The 15,469-nt window shown below is 41.5% G+C and overlaps 1 protein-coding gene and 1 long non-coding RNA gene across 4 annotated transcripts in view; one reads left to right on the plus strand and one right to left on the minus strand.

The window, feature by feature from the left end:
- REPS2 (RALBP1 associated Eps domain containing 2) overlaps positions 1-15,469 on the minus strand; it is a 96,287-nt gene that overhangs the window by 51,204 nt on the left and 29,614 nt on the right. For all 3 annotated transcript variants that reach the window (XM_080575797.1, XM_080575796.1, XM_080575798.1), the window contains exons 2-8: positions 14,257-14,380; positions 12,348-12,496; positions 10,667-10,790; positions 7,679-7,776; positions 5,944-6,082; positions 3,603-3,666; positions 1,747-1,889 (exon numbers count right to left, since the gene is read on the minus strand). In XM_080575797.1, coding sequence (XP_080431923.1) covers positions 1,747-1,889; positions 3,603-3,666; positions 5,944-6,082; positions 7,679-7,776; positions 10,667-10,790; positions 12,348-12,496; positions 14,257-14,380 — 841 coding nt within the window. The remainder of the gene's footprint in view (positions 1-1,746; positions 1,890-3,602; positions 3,667-5,943; positions 6,083-7,678; positions 7,777-10,666; positions 10,791-12,347; positions 12,497-14,256; positions 14,381-15,469) is intronic.
- Positions 14,698-15,469, plus strand: part of LOC308187633 — a 28,801-nt gene continuing 28,029 nt past the window's right edge. The window contains exon 1 of the long non-coding RNA XR_013944831.1: positions 14,698-15,346. This is a non-coding gene — a long non-coding RNA (uncharacterized lncRNA). The remainder of the gene's footprint in view (positions 15,347-15,469) is intronic.

Below are 15,469 nucleotides of genomic sequence, written 5' to 3' on the forward strand. Positions count from 1 at the left end.
TGCCTGGAACAAATAGTCCTTTCCACTCTTTCACATAAATCAGTCTGAAATGCTTGGTTGTGTCCAACACATGAAACAATAATCATCTATGGAAGCGATAAGGGCTCAGTGCTAAAAGGCACAAATTGTGGAAAAGGAAAGGAAAGGCTGACAGACCTGGGTCTCTTCAGCCTTGAGAAGAGAAGACTGAGAGGGGATCTTATCAATGTTTATAAATATCTTAAGCGTGGGAGAAAAAGGGATATGGCCAACCTTTTTTCAGTGGTTTGTGGGGACAGGACAAGGGGCAATGGCCACAAAATGGAGCACAGGAAGTTCCACGCCAACATGCAAGAGAACTTCTGCACAGTGAGGGTGACGGAGCACTGGAACAGGCTGCCCAGGGAGGCTGTGGAGTCTCCTTCTCTGGAGATATTCAAGGCCCGCCTGGACGCCTCCCTGGGCAGCCTGCTCTAGGGAACCTGCTTTGGCAGGGGGGTTGGACCCGATGATCTCCTGAGGTCCCTTCCAACCCCTGCAATTCTGTGATTCTGTGAAAAGAGGACTCCCAGAGAACAACCACAGCTTACCACCTTCCTTCCACTGATGTAATGATTTGATACCACCGTAGATAGTTACTACCATTGCAGGGTTACCCAAAAATGCTTAATGTGAAGACGTGCCAACAAGAACCTGCATGAAGAAGCTTACAAGCTATTTTATGATGAGATCAGGAGTGAGGCTAGCAAGCAAAGTGGTGGTCCTGGAGGGAAAAGGGTAGCTGTAATTATGACAAGAGAATGTCATAATTAGAGAGACTAGAAGTGATGAAGACTTGAAGGTGCAGGTTTTACAGAAGCTTCTCCCTTTGGATATGAAGGAACATGGACTCCATCAAAAATTATTTCACAAATCTGATACAGGGTGAACATTTAATTTTCCTAACTGCAGCTTGATTTGCTCTTTTCCTGCCTTTTAATACATTCAGTGCCATCAAATTTAATGGAGATTTTATTAGGTCTTAAATATTATCCCTTAGCACTATAATTATCATCTGTGATTAATCCTCCTTGCCCTAGAAAGTCATGCACATTTTTCAGATGGAACAGTATATATTTCAGCGTTCATTTATAATTATAAGAGACATAACTGAAGAGAAGAAACGAAAGGGCATGTCTCTCGCTGCACTCTGTTACTGAGGTATGTTGTATTTTGGATTAATTTATCCTCGTTCTACACAAACTGTTGTAATCCCTCTGTCATTAGCACAAATTATTTATAGCAGAAGCTGTGGATCACATAACATGAGTTACAACAAAATTCACCCTTTGGTACAACCGGTGACTGCATCCAACACATATATTAGCACAGTAAGTTCCAAAGCAGTCCAGCACTATTTCCAGCACGTCTTCTAAAGACAGACACATAAGGGAAAGTCACCAAGAGTTAAAAGCCATACACCTCTTGCTACAGGTAATCATCTGCCACTTTAGCTGTAATGGCACCTGAAGTACACAGGAGCAGAGCGACAGGCATTAAGAGGCCGACAACTGGTACATTTCGCATCTTCGTTTTGTGCTTTCACGAACTCCCTCTTCGGCAATCGCCTCATAAACAGAATTAAAACCTCGTGCTTTAAAAAGCAACTGGGGAGCCATTAAGCAATGAACTCAACTCCACCTGCGACACGGAAAACGAAGCCTGTTTTAGAGGCACGTTGAGTTTCTGAGACAGCCACAGGACCACGGCCTGCAGCAGGGGTATTACCTGCTTGGAGGTAATCCGGCAGCAGCGTGTCGGGCAGCGTCTCGGGCAGCTGGTAACCGTTCTTCCTCGCAACCACCAGGTGGAAAGCAGCACAAAACTCGGGGAGCATCAGCGCCCCGTCGCAATCCACGTCGCTCAGCTCCCTGCAGGGACGACAGCCGCACGTTTCCCCAGCCGCCGCCTCAGGGAAACACGCTCACGCAGTCACAGGAGACACAGAAATGAAGCTTTTTGAGGACAGCTATTTTGATAAAGGACAACCACCTCTATTATTTCTACTTGATCATAGCTACTACAACTCCCACCCACATGGGAGTGTCTATTTTTGAGTCCTGAGGAAAATGGAGCTAGTTTTCTAATACCGATTTGCAGCTTTTCTTTTTTAAGATGGTGTATTTTTTTTATACATCTTGCCATACAATATAATGCTATGTGTATGTTATAACATGAAATACATACCCTATGTTTCTAAGGACGAAATTAACTTTCCAATGGTTGAAAGCAGTTTTAGCTAACCCATGCAGGATCTTAAGCCAATTCAAGCAGACAAAGTTAAAAGTGGACTTCAGCAAATGTTTAATTAGCAACATTGACTAGCCTCAAGAATAGAGGTAAATTAATGTTCTTGACATGTTCAAATGCTAGTGTTGACTGCTTGTTAATTAAATCTGTTGTCTCTTTATTCTCGCATTCTTCTCAAACAAGAAAACTGGACTTCAGATACTCATACTCAAGAATTCAATTTTATAAATCAACTCCTCTGCCAGAAATAACTATTACCTTACTATTATTTTAGCACAGTGACTAAAATAAATAAACACGTAACTTCCTACTCTTTGAAAGTAATCAGTATTTTTCAAGCTGTTGAGGTTATAGTGGCAAAGTCTGAAACATCCCATGTGTTTAACACAGTGACATGACCTGATAAATTATATCATTACAAAATTATAATCACCTACTAGAAAACAGTACTTTTCTTTGATTATTTTTTTGCAGAGAACTGCTTATGTCAGCAACACAAATAGAGTGTTTTGTTACATATTGGGTTAATCCATTCTTCGTATATAATCTTTCATTTAAATTCCAATATTCACTTCCCCCAGTATAATGCTTCTTCAGTTGTTTTTATTATTATTATTTCATGACTGACAATCCGCTTTGAAAAGATTCCAGACATATTCTTTAACCCCAACAGATGTTTAGGCTCTTGCAAGCTTTTCCTCACATCTATCCTCGTAAAAGCATATATAGAAGTAAAAACTCTATCAGTATTTTTAATCAACATTTTAAACTGTTTGCTTTTCCTATCTATATGGAAGGATGATGCTGAATTACAAAGCGCCATGTTGTTTATGAAAATGTAATAGAATTATTGTCAAATTTTATCATGTACATTAAAAGTAAGTGTACTGGTTCATTAGAAAAGCACTGATGAATTATGTAGTTGCACTTACTAAAAATTAGGTATTAATTAGGCCTCATCTGACAAAACACAGCCAGAAACATAAAGCCAACAACACATCTAAAACACTCCAAATGTTCTTTTGCTCCACATCGTTTCATGAAAAATGTCAGTTTGTTGAGCTAATGATGTTGCTTACAACACACTTAAGAACAGCTCTCAGTTACATAGCTGTTCAAACCTTCCCCGTCCTGCTGAGTAGGCGAACATCTCTACAGAAAACAAGCGTGTCGGGAAGATCAATGAGCACCCTGCTGCTTGGGCCTGAAAGTGATTCTGGAGATAAGAGCAATAATTACAACTGAAGACACTTTTTAAAATTTAACAAGAACTCTTGAATTAGGTATCTTTTGAAAAACAGGATACACATCCCAAACGCTATTAGAGTACTTACCAGATGTGAGAAAGCTCTGGGATGGGCAGCTTTGATTTTGTGAAGAAATTCTTTGCCACGGAACCTGTTGGGAAACTGTGCCTTATCAACTGTTTGAAATTAAGTCTCCAATTATTTACATTTGGCCAGGGCTGCTTCACCAGAAGCAGCTGGTTACTTTACGTTCAACAGACACTCAGATTAACTGCGACCTAATAGAGCTGTTGGACCATTTGTCTCTTGGTGAATAAGTGACAAAATCAGACAGAGCTGTTGACCTCATTTCCCCATTCCCTCCGAACGGGAAAAATAAATAAAGGAGAGCAGGCCTCCGTACAAGTGATTCTAACCAGCACATTGCCACGACACCAGTGATGAAATAACGGACACAAATGGCTCTGCTTCACCCAGAAGCCACATGTGGCAGAGTCATGCTTCTCCTAGCTAACAAATGCACTATTTCACCATCCTGTGCACACAGGCTACCGAGGTGGCACAAGTTTCCCATGTCCTCGAAGCCCTGCCAGGATATAGGCTTATAAAATGTATGGCAATATTTTACATAATGTAAGGTAACACAGACTTCTAGGTCGACACCCCTCTCTCCTTCGTGCATTCAGGTCAGATCGCCCACTGCAGTGCGTGAGGAAGGCTGTAACAAGGACAGGTACAAAATTCATCTAATGCAGCACGTCCTCTCCTACGCCAGATGCCAAGAGAGGAGTACGAGACCGTGACAAAGCCACATAATAATGCAGCTCCAGAATATCCCCCCAGCCTCTGACCAGCAGTAGGATTGAAATATTCAGTAACTTCTGATGGATTTTCATATCGTGGATTTCTTAAATAACTTCCTAAGCCTGGACAAACTTCTAGCGCTTGTATCACCCTGCAGCAAGGATTTATACAGTTTAATTATTTTAGGATGTTGTGTGAAGCTCCAATTTATCATTCATAAAAAGTAATTCTGGATGTGCAAGGACTGCCTGAGAGTCTCACACAATATGAAGGAAAATGCAAAGCTCCCTGAAAGGCCCTATATGAATATACACACAGACACAGTCACAGACCTATATAGGGGTGTAAAGAAATACAGTGTTGTTGAACAACCATTTCCTCTCCCAAGCAAATTATACAAAAGAGACTTAACTGAGGTACAGAACTGCTGAAGCACTAATTTATGTCAACATCAGGTATTCCTTTAAACCTCTGGCTGCATCTGAGCCTCTTGAATCCCAGATGCTGCTGAAGAGCAGCAATACGTAGCAGGACTCGGTAAAATGTAAACCCTTCGAGTTCTTCCTTGCCAGACTGTCAGTACCTGTGGGGATGCCTCTCCCAGGTAGCCTGATCCTCCCATTCAGGATGAAAATGCAATCTCAGTATGCTCTTACAACACTTTCACCATGGGTATGCTCTCCAGCATTTGCTTTTAACCACCTGGAGGTCAAAATCTCAGTCCCCCAAAGCCATAAACACTCAGGTTTAACCACCCAGGAGAGTTAAACACATGCTTAACTTTCATCACACAGATGCTGCACTTTTCTGTTGGGAAAGTAAGCCCAAGCCTAGGGTTTTTTCAGCTCAATACACACTGCAGGTTTGATCTACAAATACAGTCCCTTAGAATAAGGGTTCATTTTAATTTTTACTGAACCGCAACACTCTTCCTTTCAAGTAAGCATTTTCCCAAAACGAGGACTAGTTCAGTGTTGCCTCAAGTCTAAGCAGTGCTCGTTCTCTCAGCAGTTTCAAATCATGCACTGGAAATAGATAACCACTTTATTTTAGTGCGAGGTCACAATTTTTCATGTCATTTTCCCCTAAGCTCTGCAGTCAGCTTAACCGAGGGCAAAAACCTGATCTGCATTATTACTGCTGCCTTTTTTTTTTTTTTTAACTGCCAACAATTACACCTGTGTAAGAGGACAACAGGACTGCAGATGTGTAACAAAAAGCAGCATTGGGATTTCTGAGCGTGATGCACAAGGGAGAGGAAAAAAAAAACTTGGCCTGATTCTCAGATGGCAGGGTAAACTTGCAGGGACTGACATGAAAGGGAAAAAGATCTGCAATATTAAAGTGTATCTGCAAAATCGAAGTACGTGTGATGCATTTTCAAATGGTTAGCTTTTAAAACAGAACCACTTCTGAAAGAATTAATGTCCATATTTAGGAAAAAAACAAACACAATACCCATAGAATTGGTTTGTTCTTTTAGTTGTTTGCCTTCGAAAATAAAACACAATCAACTCTCATTCACAAATACACTCTAGGGAAAAGAAAATAATTATCTACTTAATACTTTATGTCTCTCAGCCTGGTTCCTCTACTTGACGCGGACATTTTTGGTAAAAATTACCTGAAATAAAGGAGTTCAGGTCAGGCTGCAGGGACCTGAACTGGTTGACATAGTAGTCTCGCTGCTCCTCAGTTATCCTCCAAGGGTCATCTGAGTAATGGGCACTGCTATCTGGCTGCTCCCGCTCCACTGAAAGAGACTGAGAAGAGGGCCACTGGCACCAGCCAGAAGGGCCAGACTGGACTCTGGAAACCTCAACGGACCAGATTCATGCTGTTCTGGTAGCAGACACATCTTTTAGAACGATGAGAAGCAGAAATGGCCATGTCGATTACTGTCTCTTATTTTGAACGCTGACCTAACCATATACCTAAAATGGGACTAAAAAAGGGCCTACAGCTATATATATGCAACACGGTGCCTGACATATTTAGCTCTGCTAAGAAACTACGTACTAGGAGAGATGCTGTAACTATGGAGCTAGACTGCTTCTGGATCTGTAGCTCACCCAGGTAACTCAGCACACGTTTTTGCTCAAAAGACTTGCAACTCCCAAGGGATCTCCTTGACTTGCTGTCACTTCCCACATTTTCAGTAAAAAAAAAAAAAAAAGTTTGGGAGAAAGAATATTCTAGAGGAGGACATTTTATTCATTTACTTATGTGCTTTTCTGAATGACTCGTTTAAGGAAGGCCGCTATGTTTGTTAGCTTGGTGGTGGTGCCTAGAAGAGGTCTGTCAATATAATTAGTGTCTTTGTTAAACTGTAATAACTTGGTGTTTAAGATGCTTTAGGCCTGGATGACAGCACTCTTAAAGAGGAAGGGGGGCAAGAACAAACAATAACCAGGCTCTAACCAACTCCAAAACCCTTTCTCTGACATCCATCTCTCAATTTCTTAAGAATCAAAGCAAAACACCAGTTCTGAAATACATCAAAAGATCCCTGAAACAGGCAACATCATGAAGTTGTAAATTAATTTTCATTTCAAAGTACTGCACGAATGCACTCAATTTCATTTCAAGTTAGCACAAATTATGTGACATTATCCGTAGAACTTTTCCTGAGGCTCAGGTGACATTTTAATATGGATGTGGGATGCTGCGCGTAACAGAAAAAGTATGGAGCCCCTGAGTCATATTTATTTAGGAAAAGCTCTCCCTTAGGTGAGCTCTGACCCTCCTTAGGGTAAACTACCTGTTTGCAAAATAAATGCACAGCAGGCATACTGGAACACGAGAAAGATATGCTTTGACAGTCAGCAGGAAAACACAGAGGACTCATCTCATAAAAGCAAACAAATGGCCAGAAATTTGTTTATTCTGTTTGAGACACCATCTTATAAACTGGGGTAAAAAATGTAATACACAGAATATTAGACCATAAATTCCATGTATGTGTTACAGATGACATTCTAAATCAAGCAAGAACCTCAATGAAACCTCATATTTCAAATGAAAATGTTTTACTTTTGCTAGGATAACCTCAACATTTTTATTTTTTTTTTTTAAACTTTTGAACTGAAGATTCTCAGGCCAGCCTTCCTATCTGCGCTATTTCCTGCTTCTCATTTTACTTAGCTTCAGCAATTTAATTATACTACCCATTTAAATTTCTTCTTCCTATCATCTTTGCTTTTTTATTTTTCATGTACTAAAAGGCACACTTCAGTTTCTTGTCTAACAATACCATGGAGAATTCTTTTGCCTTTTCTTGTTTGTTTGTTTTTTGTTTTAATTTATCTATAATTTTAGAAGTAACATTGCTGAAGAAAAAAACACATGTAATTCATTACCCGACCAAGAGTTGAACATGCGTGTGCAGGTTTGGCTCCATAATTCCCTGATGATGATCCATCTTGCTGGTGAGTAGTGTGTCTGACTTCATAAGGAGCTACAGACATTTAAAGTAAGTATAAAAATGAGAAAATAATCCAAAAGGTTCTACTAGGCTAAAGCAAAAAATTAAATACTGCAAGGTCAAGCATCAGTGACCCCACAGTATCATAGTATCAAAGTAGACTTTGTCTTTAACAACAAAATTCCAGCCACACGCTTGTCTTTCATGTTACATCATTCTTCTTCAGACATTACTGATTAGAATTGTCATTATATATTATTAGATAACAGAAAGTATTGTTCATAATGTGGAAATATCTATCTATGTAGCCCATTTATGTCTTTATACATTTTATACACTTACAGCCTTATATAGCAGAAGGCATTACAAGAAGCAAGAAATAGTTCAACTGAGATGTAAAAAAACATGCTTTGACAACGCTATCTAACAGTAAATCACAAATCTTCTATATATTAATCTTCCATATACTCTTCTCCTCCCCCTCCCTAATTTCTGTTGAAAATCAAAAAACATGACTCACCATTTCTCATTATTTGGAGTAAAGTTAGTAAAGAGAAGTAACAATCACTCCTTTTTTTGGTAAGTCAAGTCACTTTCATTCTACTGCAGTAAATACAGTAAGCAGTGACATAACGGCACATTTAAGAACAATGTTTTAGAAACAGGTCAAGTATGCAAACACAAAGGGAACTCACTTGCAAACTTTTACAGAGTGAAAACTTCTGCTGCCAGCACATTTAAAATGTACCACAACAAAGACAGTCTGCATTCGATAGACAGCATTTAAAGGAATCTTGATGAGAAGACAACCCAAGAAATCTTGGCATTTTTGAGCTCAGGAAGACCTTAGAAGTTACATCCTGAAACCCCTTGCTTTCCTAAGTGGTCTTATCCTGGTATCTATTTTTATTCCTGTACAAGTTCTAATTTCAGAAGAAAAAAAAAAACACAGGAAGGAAGTTGGAAAATATACAGAAGCACTTCAAGAGGAGATTTAAGTGCAAGGTCACACTACTGTGTGTTTGCTAGCAAGAAAAACATAAAAATTATCAAGAAAAAAAGTAAAATCCACTCGTATATAGCCATAGTTGCAGTGCAAAAGGTTGACCTTAGAGACACTTTGTCCCAGTTTCAGAATCATGCTTTCAGTACAAAATAAGTCTAGCAAGATGAGTTCTGTGAAGCTATCACCTCAGACATATACGCAAGTGGTGGTGTCTTCAAGCCTAGCCTTTTGCATACTCATCAGTAAACTGGAAGGTTCTTAATGTTAAAGGCCAGAAGGAATCAGTAGGTCATCTAGCCTGGCACTTGGTACAGCACAGGTCATAACGTGTTATTCAGTTACTTCCACTGAGAACACGTTTGGCTGAAGAACTTCTTCTGGAAAGAAGTAGTCTGGGTCTGAGCTGAAAAATTCTATGCCCTTATTTCAATTTGCAGTGCTTTCTGCAAAGTAAGACTAGCGTTCTACACCTCCAAGATTTTACCACCTCAAGCAGCTGCATGATTAATTTTATAAGAAGTTGATACCTGCATTGGAGGCTGCTGTCTACGCACTACACAGCTGTCAATTCCATGAGAAACTTCACTGAAGTTACCACTGCATGCAAATTCAGAGACACCCTATCCCTACTCTTTCAAAAAAAAAAAAAAGCAAGTCACTGACAGAGCCTGAAAAAAATCCCAGAAAACAGTAGAGCACACTAAAGGTAAATATGGGCAGCTGTTCCCAAAGGCATCCTCATTCTTAGTGCACTGGTCTTCAGGGTGTATGTTGTCCGCTGCAGGTCTTATTTACTAGAGCAGAACATGTGTCATATCAGAAGACAATCTCAGTAATATTGCTTTTTTCAGAAGTCAGCCATCACTCAGCTATGCTAAGAGTGGGATGGGAAAAAAAAATCTTGTCTCTGAATGAATGGTAGTTTAGCTAACCAACAAATGAATGCCTGCAACTCTGCACTAATGATTTTCATGTGAAGGGCATTTGACAGTGTTGAACACATTCTTACCATGGCTGTAATGAGCTTCTACATATTAGCTCTGTTTTTTCCACTCATTTGTAAATGAAGACAATTGCTAAAGGACTAGAACACTCTACTCCTCGCTCACTACAAACACACGAACTGGCAGCACTCCTTCTGGTCCCTTTGACAGAGGAGTGCTATATACCAGTGCCTGCTATCTTCACTGCTTTGGTCATCAGATGTTAGAATTAGGAGAGCACAGGCACCCTACTGTTCACAGGAGCTCCTCAAGCCTTTGTGAAAACTGGCTTCTGCCCCACTACCCTCTGACTAAAACAAGAACATTTTGCCACCTACTTTAAAGGCAGTAAGATCAAGGACACAGCATCATTGTAGTGCTTTATTTTTATCTGTTTTGTCTATGTTACACTGTGGGACTGTTTTTATATTCATGTCCTATTGTTATTTCCGTTATGAAACTGGAGAGATTATTATCCTTTCCTGCAAAGGAAGGTTCATTGTAAATTCAAATAGTAATAGAGCAGCTACTGAAATCAGGAGTGGGTTTTTCTTCCCCTCTAACTATACCAAAAGCATCATACACTCTGAAAATACTCACAGACTCTCAATCATTGAGATACGTTGCACGTAGTCTTGTCAGAGACTGGGTATTAGCATTTATCTGTGAGCAGTGACACATAAATCTAACTAATTTACCAGAAAGCAAACAGGAAGACAGGAGTGAACAATCAAAGAAAAGCTTTTAGGCAAAATAAAATGACATGATTGGATCATTTTCCAAAACTCGGATATAATTAAATTTTAAAATCACTGGGCTGATTGTTAGTTCCATTTGAAATTTTGATGCTTCTAAAAAAAAAAAAAAAAAAAAAAGAGAAAGAGAGAAAAAAGCATAATTGAATACAGTGTGCACATTCCAACTTTTACCCTACCTCCATGCTGCTGCTCCAGCCCACTTCTTGATTTACCATATCCGTAAGTTAAGGGTATCCTCTGGTAAGTAGACGGAGAAGCAGGAGGTGAACAGATTGGAGACATCGGTGGAGACTTGGGTTCCTGTTTCAAAAACACATCAACGCAGAAAGGAACTCTGAGATGACAACAAAACCACCAAGTAATTCTGCACCACAATCCAAACACATGCAACATGATGGACAAAGAAGAGGAAAACACTGCGATTCCCTCCGGCTCTCTATACCCAAGAAAATTCTCATTAAAAAAACAAAAGAGGGTAAAGACAGAATTTGGTATTGAGCCTTCTAGGGATAAAGCATGGTAATGGCATAGTGAAGCTTTACAACAAACAGCTTAAGATATCCTACTTCCAAATATGCCTGAAGGAGTGAGTGCAGAAGGCTTAATGTGAGTGGGTATCTTTGGATTTACATAACACGTTTAGTTGATGTGAAGGCATTATTTCTGAGAAAGCATTCTTTGTACTAAAACACGTACCAAAAATATAAAATAAATCTCTGAATTGGTATTTTAAGCATCTGGTGGACTTGTAGGCGTTACTGGGTACCTATCCTAGAGCGCTCACTCTCTCTTGACTTACAGAAAGTGTTTAAGAGGATACGATCCTGAAGCAGTTTACTGTATTGAAGGAAAATGCAACAAAACAAAGACAACCCAGATGGAGCCAGAGGTTTGAGGGCAGTGCTCTGCTTCAGTGTCAATGCACACAGGCAGGAGACGTACACGCTCCTCTTCCTCATCCTGCTACATCAGCTGTGCATCTTGCAGCAGGTTATTGCTGCTGGTTAACCTCCAGCTGGGAATGCCATCACCCAGGCTGACACAACGCTGTCACGCTGTGCCACACACGCGTGTGAACAGTGCAAGGAGGTGACACGTCTGCCATGGGGCACCCACGGCGTGACCCCACGCGGCACCCGAAGAGAAGGCATTATGCCTAGGGAAAATTATGCAAATACTGCTCGCTCTGTGAAGTTGCATGTCTTTGAATGAGCGCTCTCAACTCTCCCAAATGCACGGAACACAAATCTTCCTTGGCCAGCCTCGTTATGCTAGCAGTTGAGAGCACGAGAAGCTGGGACAATGTTTCACTGAGGACAAGAGAAAAAGAGGTTTCTTCTGGACTGCCCCTGGGGGAGATTAGTAAGGAGGGAAGCACGGTGGCCTTATCCCACCCAGAAACAGTGGCTCACAACCAGCTTTCCCCCTTTCAGCACCTCTTCTCCAGCTAAGTGTTTCTGGATCGACTAAGGATCACGCTTGCCATGAGAAATCGCTCACTTTCCTGTTTATTCCCCCTTGAGCAGACAGATTTCTACTTGCCCCCCCTCCCCTTGTACTCTCCAAGACACAGCACTGCACTAGGGAGGACTACAACACTGCACAAACTTACACAGAAGACTACAGGGCCGAGTTTTAAACATGCTCATATAAAGAAATTCCCTTCAGGGATGTGCCTGGTATGAGATCTTCAAAACAAGAGCACAGTCCCAATAAGGATTATTTTTCCTGTAAGGAGCTCATCTTTAGTACTGTGCTGCAAAACTGTGTAAGCTCACGTGAGTGTCATCACTTCCAGGGCCGGACCCAAAAGGAGAAAACACAATGACACCGGCCTGAAGGAGACAGGCCCGTTACCTGTTTGTCCCCTTCATCTGTTCTCTTGTAGGAGTTTTTTTCCAGAGTTGCGTGTGGAACCTGAAACTTAACTCCATGGAGCTCTGCTGGAGTCCCATAGCGTACGTCACCGTCATTTTTCAGCGCCACGAACCGCGGCAGAGGCAATTCTTCATTAAAAGAGAGAAAAATTCAGTTGGGACTTCAGAACATTAACAGTCCTTGAAGCAGCACCGTACTGTAAAACCAGTGAAAAGTTTATCTGTGAAAGAGCACTATTTATATTTTGTAATATTTATAAATGTGGAACTCCTGTAATTATTTTAGGTCTTAATAAAGATGTGAATGGTACACAAAGTCACATTTGCTAGCCTGACAGTTTATCTCTTAATGCATGGAGAAAGAAATAAGCCTTATGCACATTATTAAAGTAAGCAGCAAACTCATTTCCTGCCTTGAAAATGTTGTCTGTAGTAAAAAGAATAGTTTCTCATAGAAACTGTGGGACTGATGAATTCATTAGGTCAGGATGACAGTATTCTCAGTGCTGCCATCATACAAGGAGCAAGTTATACATGGTAGGGCTCAGAGACCATGCCAGGGGCTGGTGAGACGGCTGTGTCAAAAGGTCCCATTTCGCTTCTCCTTTGCAGAGCAGAAGAGGGACACTTTTAAGCAAATGTATCTTTAGGACAATTCACGATTAGTTTGAGGGAATATTCATTATAAATCATTATCTTTTTTTGTACATAGTCACCCCCAAAGATCAATACAGATAGAATTAACAGAGCGTAGCCTTCAAAATCGAGCCGTACATCACCTCTGTAATCATTTACACCTACAACTGCTACCAGGAAGAAAAAGAAATCAATTTAGGTTTGCTGCATGCTACTCATCCTACCCTAAAAGCACCAATATATTTCAAGGGAAGATGTAATTAGCGCTGGAAGTGTTTCAGGCCGAGTAAGTAAGCACGATACCAATACAAGGACCCTTGCTCGCTCAGACTGGTGGATGATGCACAGCTGCTGTACTTGTAAAATGCACACAGTAAATCTCACTTTAGTTCAGGTTTCTAATTTACCTTGATTTTTCTCAGACTAACAGTGGCATCCTTAGAAAGATGTGCAATGCGAGACATCGCAGACAAGCCATCTGCAAGGAAAACAGACGGACAAACCCTGATGTGGTCTAAGCCCCGGTCCCGCCGTGCCAGGATCTGACCCCTCCACCTCACTGGCAGCTGGGATGAGGGGCTTGGCACACATGGGGCTGCAGATGCTTTCACTTGTGGGTGCTTTCACCCAGGAAGGGGCAAACCCTTTGCAACTCATTGCCCTCAGCAGGGGCAGCTGAGCTGAAGCTGTGCCAGCAGCAGTGCCCCAGCTATGAGGCTTTTTCTTTCTGTACGTTTACTTTCATTGTCATTCTTTGTGGAGAACGAAGCTGCTTTAAATTACACCTACCATACGTTTCCCTATCTAATGACAGGAAGCATTATTTTAGCACGGCTCCCAAAGCACCCCTCCACCCAAGCAGCTATCAGCCCCATGCTGCAGACAGCCGTCAAGATCAGAGGCCAAAGGTGGCAGGGAAATGCATCCACAGCACTGACCAGCCACCGCTTGGCAATGCCTTTTGAGAGGGGCTGTAGGAGCTGGACTCGATGATCCTTGTGTGTCCCTTCCAACTTGGGATATTCTATGATTCTACGATTCTAATCTCAGCTCTGCCACGTGTCATTCCGTGCAGTTTTCTACCAGTTACTTCCAGAAAGTAACGCTGCCTTCTGCTCTTCCTCTGTTCCACAAAATGCACTGGTTTCACAGACGAGCTAGAAGGAAAGTTTACCAGCACAGAGAGAGCTTGCAAGCATTAAAGAAAGCAAAAAAACAAGTGCGAAGTGCTGCAAGCAAAATTTACTACTTACCATTCTTAATGCTCTCAATCCGTACTGGGAACCCCGACTGTGCTGCCGCAATTAACTTCAAAGCAATGTAAAATTGAGCAGGACCAAAATAACCCACGCGCTTGGCTCCACAAACTTCCGTAATCTAGGAGAGAAGAGACGCACTGCTGGTAAAACGCATTTCACTTTTTCAGGGAACGCAAGCAGCTCTGGGTAAACAAGCAAAGCAAAAAGTCCTTACAAATGCAAAACGCGTGTTGTATTTAAAGTTATCTAGTAAAAGTATTTGTTCCAATTCGGGATATTGCTGTTTGATCACAGTCCGCTTAGAACATCAGAGATAAGTTGTTATTTATTACCATTTTTAGGAGCATTGCTGGGGAGCAGTGCTATCCTAAAATGGTTTGTATGCTTTCATACTACATATGATTCTAACAGCAGGTGAAATGATCTCATCTCACGTTTTCACTGCAGAAGCTATGGCACTCCTAGAAAATCCTACTTAAAATTGGTCCTTAAAACAGCTCAGACAACTGCTGTAACCAGAACATAAATGCAACGGGAAACTCCCCATCCCATCGCTTCAGCAAAACACGCTTTGGGAAAAATTAACAGTCTTGGTGCTGAAGCTCCATTGCCATACATCCTTGACCAGACTTTGGCCACCTCCTCCGTGAAGCACGCAGCTCCACTTCTACATGCTCGGACACCAGCTACACGAGCAGCAGCTGCCAGCAGGCTTGCAGCACAGGCACTATTCCCTGCCACGCCTGGAGCTCCGAGGCGATCACAGGCAGACTTCATCAGGCACTACAGTAGGACCAAACCCCCCCCCAGCTGCCCTCAGACACTGAGGGAAGCCCCAAGTCGTTTTCCTGTCAATGAGCGTGGATCAGCAATGCCTCCCAGCTAGGGGGGGGAAATGGCAATTCTTAATAATCAAAGAAAATTATCTTCAAGCAAAGGCATCTCTGGATGCGGCTTCTGATGTGGCTGAATGAGCTCTGGGTTTCTTCTCTTCCTGAGAGTTTCTGAGATGCACGGCTTCATCCCTCGATCACGAGATGCATCAAGCAGCTTTCTTTTCTCTGACTGCTTGAAGAAAAGGGAGGTTGGTTCTCTGGGCGAGCACAGCTTCAGTTAACCAGCAGAATGCGCCATTCCTTTTCCTCTACATATTTTTTTTTTCCTGAAGCCACTCTTGATTTTTTTTTTTTTAATTTTCTCCCTGTAG

The sequence above is a fragment of the Anser brachyrhynchus genome (genome assembly GCF_964034855.1).
Source record: "Anser brachyrhynchus genome assembly, chromosome: 1".
NCBI classification, from domain to species: Eukaryota; Metazoa; Chordata; class Aves; order Anseriformes; family Anatidae; genus Anser; species Anser brachyrhynchus.